The sequence below is a fragment of the Myodes glareolus genome, chromosome 9 (assembly GCF_982192425.1).
Source record: "Myodes glareolus chromosome 9, mMyoGla1.1, whole genome shotgun sequence".
Taxonomy (NCBI): Eukaryota; Metazoa; Chordata; class Mammalia; order Rodentia; family Cricetidae; genus Myodes; species Myodes glareolus.
The window spans coordinates 50,497,824-50,514,517 of NC_142034.1; the positions used below are offsets into that span (position 1 = coordinate 50,497,824).

Consider the following 16,694-nt stretch of genomic DNA (forward strand, 5'->3'; position numbering starts at 1 on the left):
CCTACACCTAAGATAGAGTTTTCAGCCCTTTGGCTAAAATCAAGTAGATGAAGTATCTATTTCTTTCTGCTGCAGTGAGCATTTTTACCTGAAGTGGTTTTTAAAATTTAGCAAATGTAAAGCATAGCTCAACACAACTTCAAAATTAAAAAAAAGTTTAGTTATGCTGTTTAGGTCAAATCTATTTTTAAAAAGTTTTATTTTCATAAAAAGAAGTGAAATACAGAAAAAATAATAGTGATAAACTCATGCAAAAGGTAAATTAACAACAGCAAATGCTTCAGCTTATATTGCATAACTCCCTTTATCACTGTTTACATTTCATTCATTACTTTAGTATGATACTTCATCTCCACATCGACAATTTTAACAAAATCTTGGAAAGTCTTTTGTTCAGAAGCTGATGCTGGTCTAACAGAAACACACTTGAAAATGTTCTTGTCTGGGTCGTAGTGTCCAACACACCTATGAACTCGGCCTCTGATCAATCTTGGAAGTTCACGATCCTGTTATTCAAAACATAAAAGTCAAAAATTATGTATTGCTTCATCTAAAGATCAATGTCTAATTTATAATATGACAAATGATATGATATGATAAACATAAATCACCATAGATGGTATGATTCTCTGTGCTATTTATAAGATAGCTAGGTATACACACATATCCTGTCACAGGAGTGGCCCTATCCTGGATAGGACTTCTTACAAACTAGCAAGAAGTTGCTTACTAGAAAATTTAAGATTCTCCCCATAACAGCTCATGATAGATATTCTTTTTGCTAAAATAATTTCTACTGCCACAGGACTGTAGCCTATATTTTCATGTGATTTTTTTGTGTTGTTGTTGTTGTTAGTCATAGACATTGAACGTGAACACTTTAAGATACTCACAATTTCATAAAATACACATGGAAGAGTATTTTTCCCATCTCTCATAAGAAAAGTCTTTGAATAATGTGGACCAGGTGTGACAGCTGAATCCAGGACAGCTAGGCAACATGGAAGTGGGGAAATTAATATTGATAAATACAAATAAAAATTAACAAAGAAAAGGTGATATTTAAGAAGAGGTAATCTTCTTAAATGATATTACATAACAACCTCTCCCCGTTCCAATTATACAGTGGAATTCTATGGAGGAATTATCCTTTCAGTGTGTTCTGTAGACTGGCTGAAATCCAGAGCTGTTGTAGCAATAAAATACACTATAACAACAAATAAGCCTTCTAGTTTAATAAAAATAACATTGAAATAGAATTCTAGTGTCAAATCTTCAGCTTCATACTATTTTGTAACATTGTTCAAACTTGATTTATTTCATTTTCTAAAACAAACTATCCCTGTAAGACATACAAGAACAGAGAAAAAAACAAATAGATTTCAAATGTTTTCATTACTTCAGGTAAACAAATTGACATACCTACCCCCTTCCACAGTTACATTCTGAGGTAGGGTAGAAGCACCTAAAATCTACTTTTGGTCTAATTTTCAATATATATTTACCATAGTTTTATGAAACATTATCTCTCTAGGCTGATTCATCCTACATAATTGCAAGTTTTTATTGTTTTAATCTACATCTTCCCATTTCCTTTCCCTTGAGTAAATTGTTTAACATCTCTCAAAGCTGTTCCTTCATCAACAAATACAAGTCCTAACTCATGTTTAGCATCATAAATTTTTATCAAAGTGTGTTATTCAATCACTTAGTAACCATTTTTTACGCACCGTTAGTAGATAACTGTTATTCTGAAGCCAGCCTACATTTCCCCAAATAAACATCATCTCCTTTTCCAATTTGTGTTACTCTTCATAATACCCTAGACATTCCTAATGACATTAAAAACATCCAATTACTGAAGTACTCTTGAAATATTATACCTACCTAATATTTCAAAAAGAAGTACAGTTCTCTGCACTTGTGCACGCCAGTACTTCATGCTTTCAATGACTGCAGAAATAATTCTTAAAGAATTATCTTTTTCCTTTAACTGACTCAAGGGGACATCCTTTAGGGGAAAAAACAGCATTGGAAAAATGTTTAATTTTATTCATTATACTTTCTGAACTATGTAGAGTCTAGGTCCTTATAATAAGTACATGTATAGAATGTGTAAAAAGGAACTACTAAAAGTTTCAATGCAATTAAACCCCCAAATTAAAGCCAGTATTACATCGCATTGCATTATAGTTGAAATGCATATATTGAAAACAAGAAAAGAACTATGAGGTAAGAGAGATGTCCCAGTGGATGAAGTACTTGCCATATAAGCCTAATGACCTGAGTTGAATCCCCAGAACACATGAAAACCAACTCTACAAAGTTATCCTCTGACCTCCTGACCTCCATACAAGTGCCCTCTGACCGCCACACATATGTTTTGTGTGTATGTATGTATGCATATGGGTATATGTGGTGCCCACAGAAGTCAGATCCGCTATAACTGGAGTTTCAGAAGGTTGTGAGCTATTATATGGGTGCTGGGAACAGAATCCAAGTCCTTCAGAAGTGTAGCCACTGCGCTTAACCACTGAGCCATCACTTCAGCCCCATCCTTATAAGTTTGTTTGTGTGTTTGTTCATTTGTTTGAAGATCTAGAAATACAGCTTTTAATCACAGCACTTGGGAGGCAGAGACAGGCAGATCTCTGTGAGTTTGAGGCCAGCCTAATACGCATAGTGAGTTCAGGGTAACAGAGTGAGACCCTGTCTTAAAACAAACAAGCAAGCAAACAAAAAAGACACTAACTTTGAAAGGTAGGGAAAAAATTTCCTTTCTGGGGGTAAGGGTTGTAAAGAGCAGACAAAACTATTTTTCAAAGTTTCCCCATCATCACCCTCTAAGCAAGATTTAGATATGCCTCCTTGAAGATGGCTGCCACGGTGAGCCATTGTTACTAGGGTGACGATGCCATATCATTCTGTGTACAAAGTAGCTTAATATTGAGAATCACTATAAAACATGCTATCTTAGTCATATTTCCAGAAAATAAAGGAAAAAAAAGAATTGACCCTAATTGCTTGCTAAACAAAATGATGTTCAGATTACGGTCTGAACAAAAACAGAGTACTTAAGCACCCAAATACTAACAGCAGTAACAAACTAAAAGGGCAGAGAGACAAAAATAGAACAATCACGACCATGAAAACTGGGCTCACAAAGGGACACAGATATTGCTACTGACAAGATACTGAAGTAGAACAAAGCAAACCTCCACCTCTCTCTACATCAAAATCCTCCCAGTGACCCCCATGTACCTGACCTTTGGTAGAAGCCAGCAAACAGAGGCTCCCAGAGAGAGGCACCAAATAAGGAAATGCAGCCCCCAGAACACAAACATGTACAGAGGAACAATGGATCTGGCCCTGGGATGAGGACCAAGAGAAAATAACCTGCACATATGTAGAAAACATTTCAAAGGGCAATCAGAAGTGCAGCTGAGGAACAGGTACATGTTCTGTAGAAGAATGGGATTCAAAGCTGATAGGTATCAGTATACACCACATTATTCACAGTGTGAAGAGTCCAGGGTGAATAGCACTTTGCAATACAGTGTAGAAGACAGAAAAGTCAGAACAGGACCAGAAGTCCTGTGAACGATGAAACAGAAGTCAGTGAACTATGGTCTACACAACAAATATAACCCACTGATTTTATCAACTTTTATTGGCCCATGACCATGTTCATTCACTAATGTGGTGTCTGTGGCTGCTTATAAGTTACAATGGCAGAGTTCAGTCATGAAGTAAAATAATTACAACAAAGAGAGTATGGTTCTTAACGCCAAAAATATTGTTATCTGGCACTTTGCAGGAAAGTATTTCTGATATCTTTTGGGGAAATGACAATAAAAAGTATATATTGTTTCTATAAACAATGAATAAATTATTGTTACCTTAATAATTAAAAGTGTAAAAATCAGTAAGAAATTCTGAAATCACTATAAAAACAAAAAAATGTAAGACATTTCAGAAACTAACATTCACCTACTCCAATAGGAAACTGGATACTTGTGTGAATCTGTATATACCATGGATGTATCTATCTACATACTTACTACACATTCAAATATGTAAATAAGTCATTCATTAATATTTAAATGTTTACCTTCAGAGTATTTTCTCCTGGGGTGTCATCCAACACTGTTTTCCTAAGTTGATTTTGTTGAAAACTGGGCTTAAATGCCTGCAGTGCACTGGCTCTGTCTGGGCCTTTCACTGTAGAGCCAGGCAGCTTTGATAAACTTGTTTGTTTGAGTACTCCAATTTCCTTGTGTCCATGTAAATTAGGAAATTCAGGCATTCCTGACTTTTTCTGTTGTTGAGCTCCCAAATTCATTGAATAAGAATTGAATTTACTGTTTGCTGCTGTGTTTGCTGTTTTATGCTGAGGACGGAAATAATTTTTATCCCAAGTTCTCAAGCTGGTATTTCTGTTGTCGCCTCTGAAGCTGTAAAAGTAGCACATACTTCTCTGTCTTTTTATTTAGGAAAAACTGATGAATTTTTTTCATTTTTATGACAATCAGTGGTTTACAGCTACTACGTAGTGAGAAATTTCAAACACATCATTCATTGCACAATGGTACAATATAGTATTACTTCTCTTTCCAAACTTAGAGACACCCTAGGGAAGAAATAACTCATACAAAGTCATATAACAGCAAGTCACTGGTAAGTTCAGAATTCAGACAACATCTGTCTCCCATCTCAGAGTACAGTACGTGTTTACAATATTCAAAAATTCATATAACAGGGGTTTCCAAGTGGAATATTTTGAGGACTTCTGCTTAATTCTTTATACATTTATTTTGAAATTTTCGACAAAGTTTAAAATAAAAAGCTACAGCTTGCCTGTAAGGTTATTTAATATTTTGTGCTTTGAAAAGCCTACTAACCAACCTGTTTTAACATTTATTTACCATATTAACCTAAATGACTTAAAAAAGCTGGTCAGTGTAGGATTTAATAAGACCCAAACAAAAGTATTTCCTAAGCAGGCCAGTTAAGAGTTATACGGAAAGGAGAAACTAGTTCAATTACAAATTCTTAACTATGAATACTGCAAATATTACAAGACAATTAATACAACCCATCCTTTGTTTTAAAAAGGGGTGAGGAGAACCAATGATTAGCAAGAAAGCCTAGGTTTTATGGGACATAAAGCTTATACAGTTTGAGAACTACTGTTAATAAATTAAGTATAAATTTAAGAATAAACAGGGTGAAAAAATAAATCACAATTGTGAATCTTTAGGTTATAAACACCATAAAAAACATTAGTATTCAGAAAAAATATTAGAATTATTGTTATTCATTTTGTGTTTTGTATAGCCTGTTGTGCAGATATTTCCTCTGAATTGAAACATTCATTCCTAGATGGGAGAGGAGGCTCACAAAAGACTCAGGTAGCTAATGAAATTTACAAAACTCAGGAAAATCATAATATTCTGGCCTTTTCCACAGTTACATAAGCAGCAAACACTGTTGCAAAGATAATACTCTTGGGCATAGTTACCTGCTAAATGTACAGAGAACTCAGAGATGAGCTTCTGTGAGCCATCACCTATGCTAGGGCAAGCTTCTCCATGACATAGCTGCCTCTGAGCCCTCCATACGCTTATATGCAACCCTGCACACATGATCTTTTTATTATTAAAAAACTCACGAAGAATCACTATAAACTGCTATTTTAGTCATATTCCCAGAAAATAAAAACAAAATCTATCCTGGTTTCTAAAAGCAATGATTTTTAGATTTCTGAGTAAAACAAACACAGAGTTCTTAAACACCCAATTAAAGAACCAGCAATTGTTTTAAAATACTACATTAATTCAGCTACTCAAACAAGCACTTGCCTAGATCCAAAGTCTATATATCTCAGTGAACCTCTATATAGTTATCACACTCATTCTAAAGCCATGGAGCTTTACTTCGGATTGGTATACTTTCGTTACCAATTAAACTTTGTGTATTAACCACCAAAGAACTAGATCCTTATCTCTTACCCTGAAAATAAACTGACTGATTGATCGATTGATTGATTGATTGGTTGACTGATTAAATCAAATGTCCTGTGGATCAAAAGTCTCAAAACCTGAAAGTACTACAGGGAAAAGTAAGGAAAACACTACAAGAAAAAGGCACAGTTATGAACTTTCTAAATAGAACAGTAGTTGCACAAGAACTAAGCCAACAATTAACAAATGGGACCTCATGAAAGCTTCTGTACAGCAATGAGCATGATGGTCAATCGGTGAAGAGGCAGTCTTCGTTATGGGAGAAAATCTTTGTCAGATATATTTTGTCACAGAATTAATGACTACAGTACACAAAGAACTCAAAAACCTAAATACCAAGAAAACAAACAACTCATTCAAAAGAAAGTGGGTTGTAGTATAAACACAACTCTCAAAGAAAAGATACAAATGGTTAATGAACATTAAAAGTGTTCATTAGCCACCAGGGAAAGAGAATTAAAGCTACTTAGAGATTCCATTCTCACCCCAGTCAGAAGAGTTACTATGAATAAATAAAATGATAATAAACACTGACAAGAATTTTGGAAAGAGAAACTCCATTACTGTTGGTGAGAGTGCAGTCTGGTACAACCACTATGGAATTTAAGTGTGGGGCTTCTCAAAAACACCAGAAATATAAGAACCTGTGGAGGGTAGGTAGGGAGGCTATGAAATGTTGTCTTCTGAACATGATATGACAATTGCACTCATGAACTCAACAAGAGTTGGGGTAACCTGCATGAAATCTGCACAAGATCAAACCAGTTATACTTCCAGCACAGAGACAGTAGATGATTTCAAGCCCTACTGAGGAATATTGGCAGTTGATAGTTTCTGGAGAAGAATCATTGTTTTCTTGATGATGTGCCACCGACAAGATTCCAGTGCTTCAGTGGCAGCCTCATACCCATGCGCATATGGACAACACTAATTGAATTTATTGGATTACTTAAGAGAAAGATGGCACACATCTTCAACCCCAGCACTCAGAAGGCAGAGGCAGTGGGATCTCTGTGTTCAAGGCCATTCTAGTTTATACAATGAACGTCACGACAGGCAGGACTACATAAAGATATCTTATATCCAAAAAATAAAAAATAAAAAGACATGAAACTGAAAGGGGGACATGTTGAAATATATGGAAGTATAAGAATAGGAAATAAGTGTCATATATAGTTATATTTCATTGTATGTGTGTATGAAATTCTCAAATCTGGTAATAGAACTATTATATAACCAAGCTCTATCACCTTGAGCATATACGCTAATGTCCAAAGGACTCTATATCCTACTATGGAGATATTTCTTTATCCATTCATTGCAGGTCTAATCACAATAGCAGAGAAAGGGAATCAGCCTAAAGGTCCATTAGTAATGAATAGATAATAAAAATATGATTAACATATACAGTGGAATCTTATTCTGTTGTAAAAATTTTTTTAAATTGTAAAATTTTTCAATAAATTGATGGAACTAGAAAATATTATACTAAGTGAGGAAACCCAGGCTCATATCAACAAATGCCACATTCTCATATGTGAATCCTGGCTTCAATTTTTTTAGATGGATATGTTTAACTTAGAAGATCTATAGAGGGCACGTGGCTAAAAAGGGGACGTTGAAGAAGTACCTTAAGGGAGCATAACAGAACATAGGCAATATAAAAGTAGAGACTGGGAATACTGGGGATGGGAGAGTTTATGTAGGAATAAAGATAGGCATACAGGGAAGATCAGGACATAAAAAGTATATGAAAAAAGCTATATAAAAACCTACTATTTTATTTTATTTATATTTTTAAAACAATCTTTTCTCATTTTACATACCTATCTCACTTCCCACTCCCTCCCTCCTCCAACCCCCTCCATCTTTTCCCACCCTATCCCCCATCCACTCCTCAGAAAGGATAAGGCTTCCCATGGGGAGTCAACAAAGTCTGACACACCACTTTGAGGCAGAACCAAGGCCTCCCCCCTCCCCGGTATTTAGGCTAAGCAAGATATCCCTCCAAAAAGAATGGGCTCCAAAAGCTAGTTCAAGCACTAGGGATAAATCCTGGTCCCACTCCCAGTGGCCACACATACTGCCCAAGCCACACAACTGTCCCCCACATTCAGTGGACCTAGTTTGGTCCTATGCAGGTTCCCCTGCTATCAGTCCAGAGTCAGTGAGTTCCTACTAGCTCAGGTCAGCTGAACCTACTACTTGTAGGTCAGTTTAGGCCTTTCATATATATCCACAAGTTCTGCTCCAACAGACCAGAACAAACCATTCATCAAAAATATTTGGAAAAAAATTACAGCTATACCCGACATATACTTGTCATTATTACTTATGTACACCATGCCCAACTACATAACATTTACAATGCATTACACTGTACAATTTAAAGTATACAGGAAGATGAACATAGATTATATTCAAATACCAGTTACTTATTAATGTAGAAATTTCCTAAATGTATTTCTAAGAAAGATTTTTTTTAAGGAAAGAAGAGGAGAAAACAAATGCAGACTTACCCCCAACCACTTTGGCTTCTTTCAGCACTTGACTGCATAGGTTTAGACACAGAATCTTGACTTTTCAGGGAATAAGAAGAAGAAGCTGGTATTTGCCTTTCAAGGAAATATATTGTTAAATATAGTTTGCTTTCAAATTGAGAAATGTATACAGAAAAATGGCATCACTCAGTAACAGACACACATTTATTAGTTCATATTTTTACACATACCCTATATTCGTTGTTTTCTTTAAGGGAGTCACCTCTGGATACACAGCTTCCCACGCCCAATCTCAAAAGTATAAGAAAAGTAAAAATAAGATACTTTTTAAAAATAATTTCTTATATTTAATAAATTTGAGAGTTCTAACAATTTGAAGATAAAGACGCAGTCCTCAGTAGCATTTGATTGTAGGATTTATCATAGCTTGCCTAATTTTATAGACATCTTTCTTCCCCATTGTAAAGATAGTAGTTTAATCTGTCTTTTCCACAATCAATTCTAATATAGTGCCTTGTAATTGAAAACATAAATTTAGTCAAATCCAATGTTTCTTAAACTTTATTCTACCCTACATCAAGAAATAAATCATAACTGGTAACTAGATAGCTAGTGTATGAGACTAATGGAGAAACACAGAATAAAAGGGTAAAATAAAATTTTAACATCAAATCTAATCCTTACTATACATGATATACACTGACATTTCTATTCTGTTCTAGTTACTCTCTTATGTTTTCAAGATTTATATTTTATGTTTTAATTATAGGGCATAGGCACATGAGGGAACATGCTCATGGAGGCCAGAGGATCCCCTGGAGTTGGAGTTATAAGGAGGTTGTAAGATACATGACATGAGTGACAGGAACCAAACTCAGGTCCCCTGAAAAACCAGTAATTCCTCTTAACCACTGAGTCATCTCTCTGTTCCCTTACTCTCTTCTTTTTTATCATTATTAATAAAATTTATTCTATGTTTTTCACATCATGTATCCTGATCCCATTTATTCTCCATCTCATCACATCTGCCCTCTGCCCTTGCATCCCCCCACCAATAAAACAAAATTTAAGAGAAAAAACTGAAGAAAAAAATGAAAAAAATTTAATAGGGAAGAAATTCAAAAATCTCATCTAGAAACTGAAGTGTGACCCAACAAGTCATGCAGTATACTCCTTAGTCCATACTTCTCTATTTGCATTGCAAAGAGTCATTGATCTGGTTTGAGGACCCTGGTCTCCACTACCCATGTGATGATGGGCCCTTACTAGGGCTCTTCCTGGACTGTACAGCCCACTGGTACCCTGTGTTGTGGAGTTCTGGCAGCTTTGGGCCTGTGGGTCAGGCTTTAACATGCTCCAGCAGACCATAGATGGGGTGGATGTTGGAGCAGTCCAAGTCATAACCCTCGGTCTGGGTCTGAGCAGCTGTAGGAGTTGGTCGACCAGATAAGAAATGGGGACAGCTGTCCCATGCTTACGATTTTGGGAGTGGCTCACCCACACCTCCACTAACAGGGCTGGATCTGTTGTGCTGCCCTGCCGGGGTACAGGGTTTGCTCTCCAGAGAGTTGCAGCTGATGGGGACTCCCACTCTTATGACCACAGGGACAGTTCTCCTACCTGTTCCAGGCATTGGTGGGCACAGGGGAGGACTTCTTTCCCCTGCCCATGCTACCACAAGACAGATGAGCAATGGGGCAGCTCTCCCATGCTCACATCTTCAAGCCTGGCTCATCCACATGTGCACTAACAGGGTTGGCTTTATTGTGCCATTCTGTTGAGGCACAGGCCCTGTCATCCCGAGTGTTGCAGCTGGTGAGATGAGGGACAGTTCTTCCACTCTTATGACCATAGAGCCATCTCTTCTTCCTGCTCCAGGTGGTGGGGGGAATCTTTCTCCTGCCCATTATGTCACAAGACAGATGGTACTCTCTTTTAAAAGTTGACTGTATCCCAAACTAATAAATCAAGATTTAAAAAAAAATCCTATTTCCTGGCTGGGCAGTGGTGGTGCATGCCTTTAATCCCAGCACTTGGGAGGCAGAGACAGACAGGTCTCTGTGAGTTCGAGGCCAGCCTGGTCTACAAGAGCTTGTTCCAGGACAGGCTCCAAAGCTACAGAGAAACTCTGTCTCAAAAAAAAATTCATATTTCCACATGTAATAGTTCACACCTGTAATTTCTCATGTTCAGTATTCATGCTACTTATTAAACATTTAAATGATAAGGAAGATTTTAAGTGGTAGAGAATGCTAAGATAAATGATGTCTTATGTATGCCCATTTTCTACTTTTTATCCATAAAAAAGGAATGGAGACCAAATATCGCTATCTATGGGTAGGTATTTGCCATGGAAGTCTCATATTTTGAGTTTGATGCCAGAACCACAGTGAAATGAGAGAACTGACTCCCAAAAGTTGTCCTCTGACCTACACACACATACCATCATGATATGCATACATGTGCACTCATTCACACATACTAAAAATAAAATTCAAATTTTGAAAATGGGAATGTTATATACTAATTTTATACTTTTAAATTTCTGGTGTTGAAGAAAAACAATTTAATGACTATATCAAAGTCTATGGAAATATACTAAATGAAATTTAAAATGAGTACTACTATATATAAAAATTTTATATTTAATATTTTATTCACATATGATTCCAATATTAATTTTAAAGTTTGTCCCAAAAATTTATATACATAACATAATGGACCAAATATATTTCAGAATGTTTGCCTATCAGTGCCTTCTTTCAGAGGTAAATAAAAAGTCAGTAAACAGTGAGCCAGTGAATGGCTAGTGGGAAGGCTTGCCATCAAGCATAATGACCTGAGTCTCATCTCTGGAACACACATACACATAGATAGATAGATAGATAGATAGATAGATAGATAGATAGATAGATAGACAGACAGACAGACAGACAGACAGACAGACAGCTTTACTGGTTCACAGGGTGACAAGGTTTTAGTGGTCTCACTTAAAAGGTGTCACATTAGAAGCTTCCTGATTCCAAATCTTAATCAAGAGTTACAGAAGGAGTCGATCTCTAAAAAGTAGAGCTAGATTATGTAAATTTCCAGCAATAGCAACTTATACAATGTACTAGTTGAAGCTATATAAGGGCATATTAGATGAGGGTATCTTAGAATAAGGAATCTTAAATTGGGTAATTTACAAATAGGAATTTTTGACAGTGCTGGAGACTAAAACATATTAGATTGAGGTAATAACAAACCAGGTATCTGGTAAAAGCATGTTCTCTGCTTCAGAGATAGCCCCTTAATGTATCCTCACATGACAGAAGCAGCAAACATACTTCTCCTTCATCCTCCTTTTTATGGGCACTAGTCCTGTGCATAGAGGTAGAGTCTTCACAACTATAAGCACCTCCTAAAAGTCTGTCCCTTACTCAATGGTTAAGCTGCAACTTAAGAATTTTCAGAAAAAGAGTAAAAAACACAACAAAGAAAAGCAGGCAAAGCTGCCCTAAGAAAGCAATGACTAGAACACAGTACCAGGAGTTCCTGGGCTTGTGTCTTTTCTACAGTCTATTTTTTTCCATTTTTTCTTATACTCCATATACACTTTTTCCTGCTTCTGAGGTAACTCAAATTCTTCCATTCTTTCCTACCAAATATATAAGTCACAGTAATCTGTTTTGAGAAAGAAAAACAATCTTTGCACTGTAGGTTTCTACTTTATTAGAACAAAGGCTCCAGACATAAAGATACTCTATTTAAATGCTAAGCCACCCTCGTAGACAAGGCAACTCAAAACTCCTGTGCTGGAATGTTCAGAAGGAGCCAAGTAATCTCTATATCTGAGCAGTGAAAACCAGCAGCGACTTGCTTCAATGAGAGACCCAGGAATTTTCTACAATCCTAGTTACTGTCTCTTAAAATTTTCACCTTACTCATTTTCTTACCTGTTGGTAGAGGAGAACTGTAACTGTCAGAAACAGTACTGATACCTGGATCATTCTGAAGTGGATTAGAAGTTAATGGCTGTCTGTTCCTCTTTTTCTGATTGAATAATGGCACAGGCAAACAGCCTACATTGAATGTACCAATAAATTAGTATAAATCAGGTAAGTATCTATTTCTAGACTAACTGCCATTAATAATATGTAATGATGCATAGTTTGTCTACTTCTACATGCTAATACACCAGATATGCCCTTAAAAAGATTTTTATAATCTTTTAGAAGTCCTAAATAGCTCACCAGTATCTCTAAAATCCTTTCTTCTTCTATCTTATCACTTTAATTCTTACTTTTAAGTAATTGTTTTTATCCTCAAACATTTCCCAAATCTACTTCTTTTCCATATTTCCCTATTCTGCTTGTCTAATTTCTTATCAGCATCAGAGTACCTACAGAATATACCAAAGCTAAGAAAGAAGAAACTATGAACCATGCTTTCCAAAATTCTAACCATGTTTTAGTGTGTGACAGCCAGCTTCTGGGGCCATAGTCATCAAACTTCAGTTTGACTAAGATTTATCCTAGAATTCTGATTAACATGTGGGTTCAAAGGTTACAATTCCCAATGTTGACAATTTTATCTCAATATATTTAGTTTGAAACACAAATTATAATTTTAACAAATGTCCCAGCTATCTATAATTTTTTCTATGGATCATTTTGAAAATGTCTTAGACAGTGGCTCTCAACTTTCCTAATGCTATGACCCTTTAATACAGTTACTCATGTTGTAGGAATCCCAACCATAAAAATTATTTCATTGTTACATCATAACTATAGTTTTGCTACTGTTATGAATTGTAATGTAAATATCTGATATGCAGGATATCTGATATGCAATCCCCAAGGGGGTCACAACCCACAGATTGAGAATCACCTTAATTGCCTTAAAAGAATGACAATACCCAATCCAAATGAAAATAAATACTATCACCACTTCCTCCAGATCCCAGAAGCAGGTTCTCCAGTCAAAAAAAAATGAGTAAATAAATAAACTTTAGAAACTACAAGGGAATTCAGGGACAAAAGACATCTTCAAGAACTAGAAATCCTAGATAGGGCCCAAGTTCTTAAGTCTTAGTTCAGAAACTCTTGCCATGCTACCATTGTCTTACTGCCCCATTCTCATTGTACTGCAGGAGAATACTAACTGTGGAGGCTCTCTAATGAAAAACTAGAATTGAGTGGGCTCTTGAGTCAGGCTGCCTACGTTTAAACTGTGCCTTCAAAGTGAATTTGAAAACAACTTCAAAGTTAAATGTGAGCAGTTTCCTTAAACTCTTTGTGCCCATGATACATACAGAGAAGTATAACATGGTGATTAGGATTATGGAGTCTAAAATCAGAGATTTCTAGGTTCAAGTCCTGTTTCTACTACCCAGTAGATTATTTAAGGTTTTTGTACCTTGGTTTCTTATCTAGAAAACAGAGGTGATGCTAAGAATTAAATAATACTTCTGATGAAATGTATGGAATACAGTGTGTCTACCATAATTATTATGAGCTTCATTGTACATTATGATCATTTCCCTAACTCTCATCATTCTTGACTTTTGTCCTTACATTACCTAAAAATTGACAAATATAAATACAAAATATTAGAAAACAGAAACACTTCTAAAAACATTTTGAACAAGTCAATCACAAGTCACAAAAAAAAATGTGTTTTTTTTGTTCCCTGCTTACAAGCGTAAGTAAATCAATCACTTACATTTTGGAGAAAAAAAGCACCGGAGGAAATCTCAATTATTTTCATTCTACTCTCATCTCTACCCTACTAAATACTGTACCTTCACAAACCTCTTTACCTCTTCTGGATATAAAAAGAAAAGAGGCTAGACTAATGTTTAATCTCTTTTAAAAGTTCCTTCCAAAATGTTCCTAGAAACTATACATGTCTTATGTGGTATCTGAAAAATACTTAAAAATTGAGAGGCTGTTCAATACCTGCTGTACTTCGAGCTGAATTTTCATTTAGGTTTCTCTTCATTTTCTTCAGTATCACAGCTTTATACTTGGCATCACAAAATGAAGCTGACTAAACTTTCAAAGGAAGAAACTTGTAATTCATTATTATCAACAAGACCAAATTTTCAGCCTATTAAGTATGGGCATTATGGTTTCTAAAGTGACCACTTCAGGAATTGCTTTATGACCAAGTATATGAAACATATCCCATTTTTCCAGCTATGTTCAAATAAATTAAGATGGGTGGATATAATAGTTTCCTAAATATATACAGACTTCTTAGAAAGTAGTAAGTAATTTATTTCAGAATCGAAGACCCATTGTGAGAATTCTGGGCCAAAGCTTTAAGGAAAAGGGACTAAAGGCATTGGCAAACTTAGAGAAACAAGTAAAACATTGTTTTCATTATATTTTTTCTGCTTTTAGCTTCCTAATATATTTATATGTTAATTTGTTTAAGTTAACAAATACTTGCCTATGAAAAAGGCCAGACATAAACCCAAATAATTTCTGCTGTAAATTCACTGCCCAATGAGACACACTGATGTGAACACAACTAAAATATAAATCAAACAGGTAACGCTAATGTCCAAAAATTATCCTGAAGCTGCGGCATGTAAGGCAGGGTTTCACAATCAAACTTGTTTAAACTACTGTTTTGTTGGATCTCTACGGCCAAGGGGCACGAGCTATAGGCGAAAAACACTGAAGCCTCAGCCACCAAGAGAGCCTGCCTCAGTAGAGAGTGTGTGTGTGTGTGTGTTTGTGTGTATGGTGTGTATGTGTGTTTGTGGGTGGATGGGTGTGTGGTGTGTGTAGGGTGGGGGGGGGTGGATGGGTGTGTGGTGTGTGTAGGGTGGGTGTGTGTGTGTGTGTGTGTGTGTGTGTGTGTGTGTGTGTGTAGCGGGAGGAGGGGGCTATCCAACCCACAGGCACACCCTCCCCCAACACCTTGCCTCACAAGGAGGAGGCCGGACAGGGGCCTGTCTACCCCCTGCCCCCCCCACCCCGCACTGAAGGAAGGGTTACATTTTCCAGTCAGAATTCATGTTCTCCCAACATTCCCCCTTCCCCGCCACCTAACACAGCCAGTCACAGGGCCACGGTATTTCCCTTCTGGAATCCCCAGCCAACACCACATACAAACGGAGCCCTCGAGTTAATCTCGCTTCCCTCGGAGGTCGCGTGCTGTACAGAGATGCGGAGCAGGAAGCCTGTGCGCAGGCGTGGCAATCTGTGCCTGCGCAAGCGCAGAGAGTGGCCTGCGCTTGAAGGTCTCGCGAGAGTTACAGGAACAACTGGAGTGTCTCAGCCAGAAAAGTCAAAAGAGACGTCCCTGGCGCCCTCGCTTGTGAGTTACGCAGCCGGCGCAAGCATGGCTCTGCCTCTTTAGCTCTTCTGTCCACAGAGAGAAATGTGTTCTGGTTATGGACGAGGCCGAGGGAGGTTTCCCAGCCCGGCCACACTCTGCACGAGCTATGTCAGGAAATCGTGGCCTCTATTTCCTTATGCCTTGCCCATTTTCTAAGATGCTGGGGGCATCCTGGACTGTGTCTAGAAGAGAATGATTTCCAAGGCGTGAAAACAAGATGTGTCTTACCTTCTCCGACTACACCGTGGATCAGACAGGGAAGAGGCCAATGGGGAGCTGAGACCAGTTTGGAACTGACCCCTCTCCAAAGCAAAGAACAGAAAGGCAGAGCCAGTGCTCAGTTGTCCAGGAGAGCATAAGAGCACATAGGCCCCAGAGGGACACCACAAACGAAGCTGAGTGGTATGACAACCTGAGCCTGAGCTCTAAGCCTCCTGCCTAGAAAAACTGGGATTTCTTGGCTCTATGACTTTGGGCAACTTATCCTTTCTATGTCTACATCTCCTTCCTCAATAAAATAGCAGTAACAGTATTTACTTCATTGCATTAAAATAGTAAAAGGCATTAAACTGTCCCAGCACATAATAAGTGCTCAATAAAGGTTAATTCTTGTTTCAAACAGTAGCTTCCGTTTTGGGGGTACTTTTAGTATAGAGCAGGTATTTAGATATCTGGGCTCAAAGACCATGTCCTCTCCCTGCCCTGTGTGACACAGGTGAAGGGAAGAAGTGGGAAGTGCAGCTATGGAGGGATGGTTATTAGAAAAGGTCTACAACTACAAGATGCTAAAAATAGGCTTGAAAGTCAGTAAATAAGCGTGGTAGTAGATATTAGA

At 37.1% G+C, this 16,694-nt stretch overlaps 1 protein-coding gene across 2 annotated transcripts; it reads right to left on the minus strand.

The window, feature by feature from the left end:
• Positions 1-182: 182 nt before the first annotated feature.
• Positions 183-15,716, minus strand: Spata22 (spermatogenesis associated 22). 2 transcript variants are annotated; one of them, XM_048448720.3, is made up of 9 exons: positions 15,631-15,716; positions 14,467-14,562; positions 12,463-12,588; positions 8,755-8,815; positions 8,543-8,638; positions 4,112-4,454; positions 1,888-2,011; positions 894-991; positions 183-506 (listed from the first exon to the last, which is right to left on the minus strand). In XM_048448720.3, exons 2-9 carry the CDS (start codon positions 14,507-14,509, stop codon positions 315-317), a joined length of 1,083 nt encoding a protein of 360 aa, XP_048304677.2. In that variant the 5' UTR covers positions 14,510-14,562; positions 15,631-15,716; the 3' UTR covers positions 183-314. The 2 variants fall into 2 exon arrangements, with proteins under 2 accessions (XP_048304677.2, XP_048304679.2); XM_048448722.3 differs by having other exon boundaries at positions 14,467-14,557; positions 15,631-15,708.
• Positions 15,717-16,694: the final 978 nt, after the last annotated feature.

Coding starts and splice junctions, on each gene's coding strand:
- Spata22 (XM_048448720.3), bottom strand. CDS start 14,509: ATGAAGAGAAACCTAAATGAAAATTCAGCTCGAAGTACAGCAG. Junction 8,816..12,462: donor CAGTTCTCCTCTACCAACAG/GTAAGAAAATGA, acceptor TATACTTTTGAG/ATTGGGCGTGGGAAGCTGTG. Junction 4,455..8,542: donor AGAAGCCAAAGTGGTTGGGG/GTAAGTCTGCAT, acceptor CTACTTTTACAG/CTTCAGAGGCGACAACAGAA.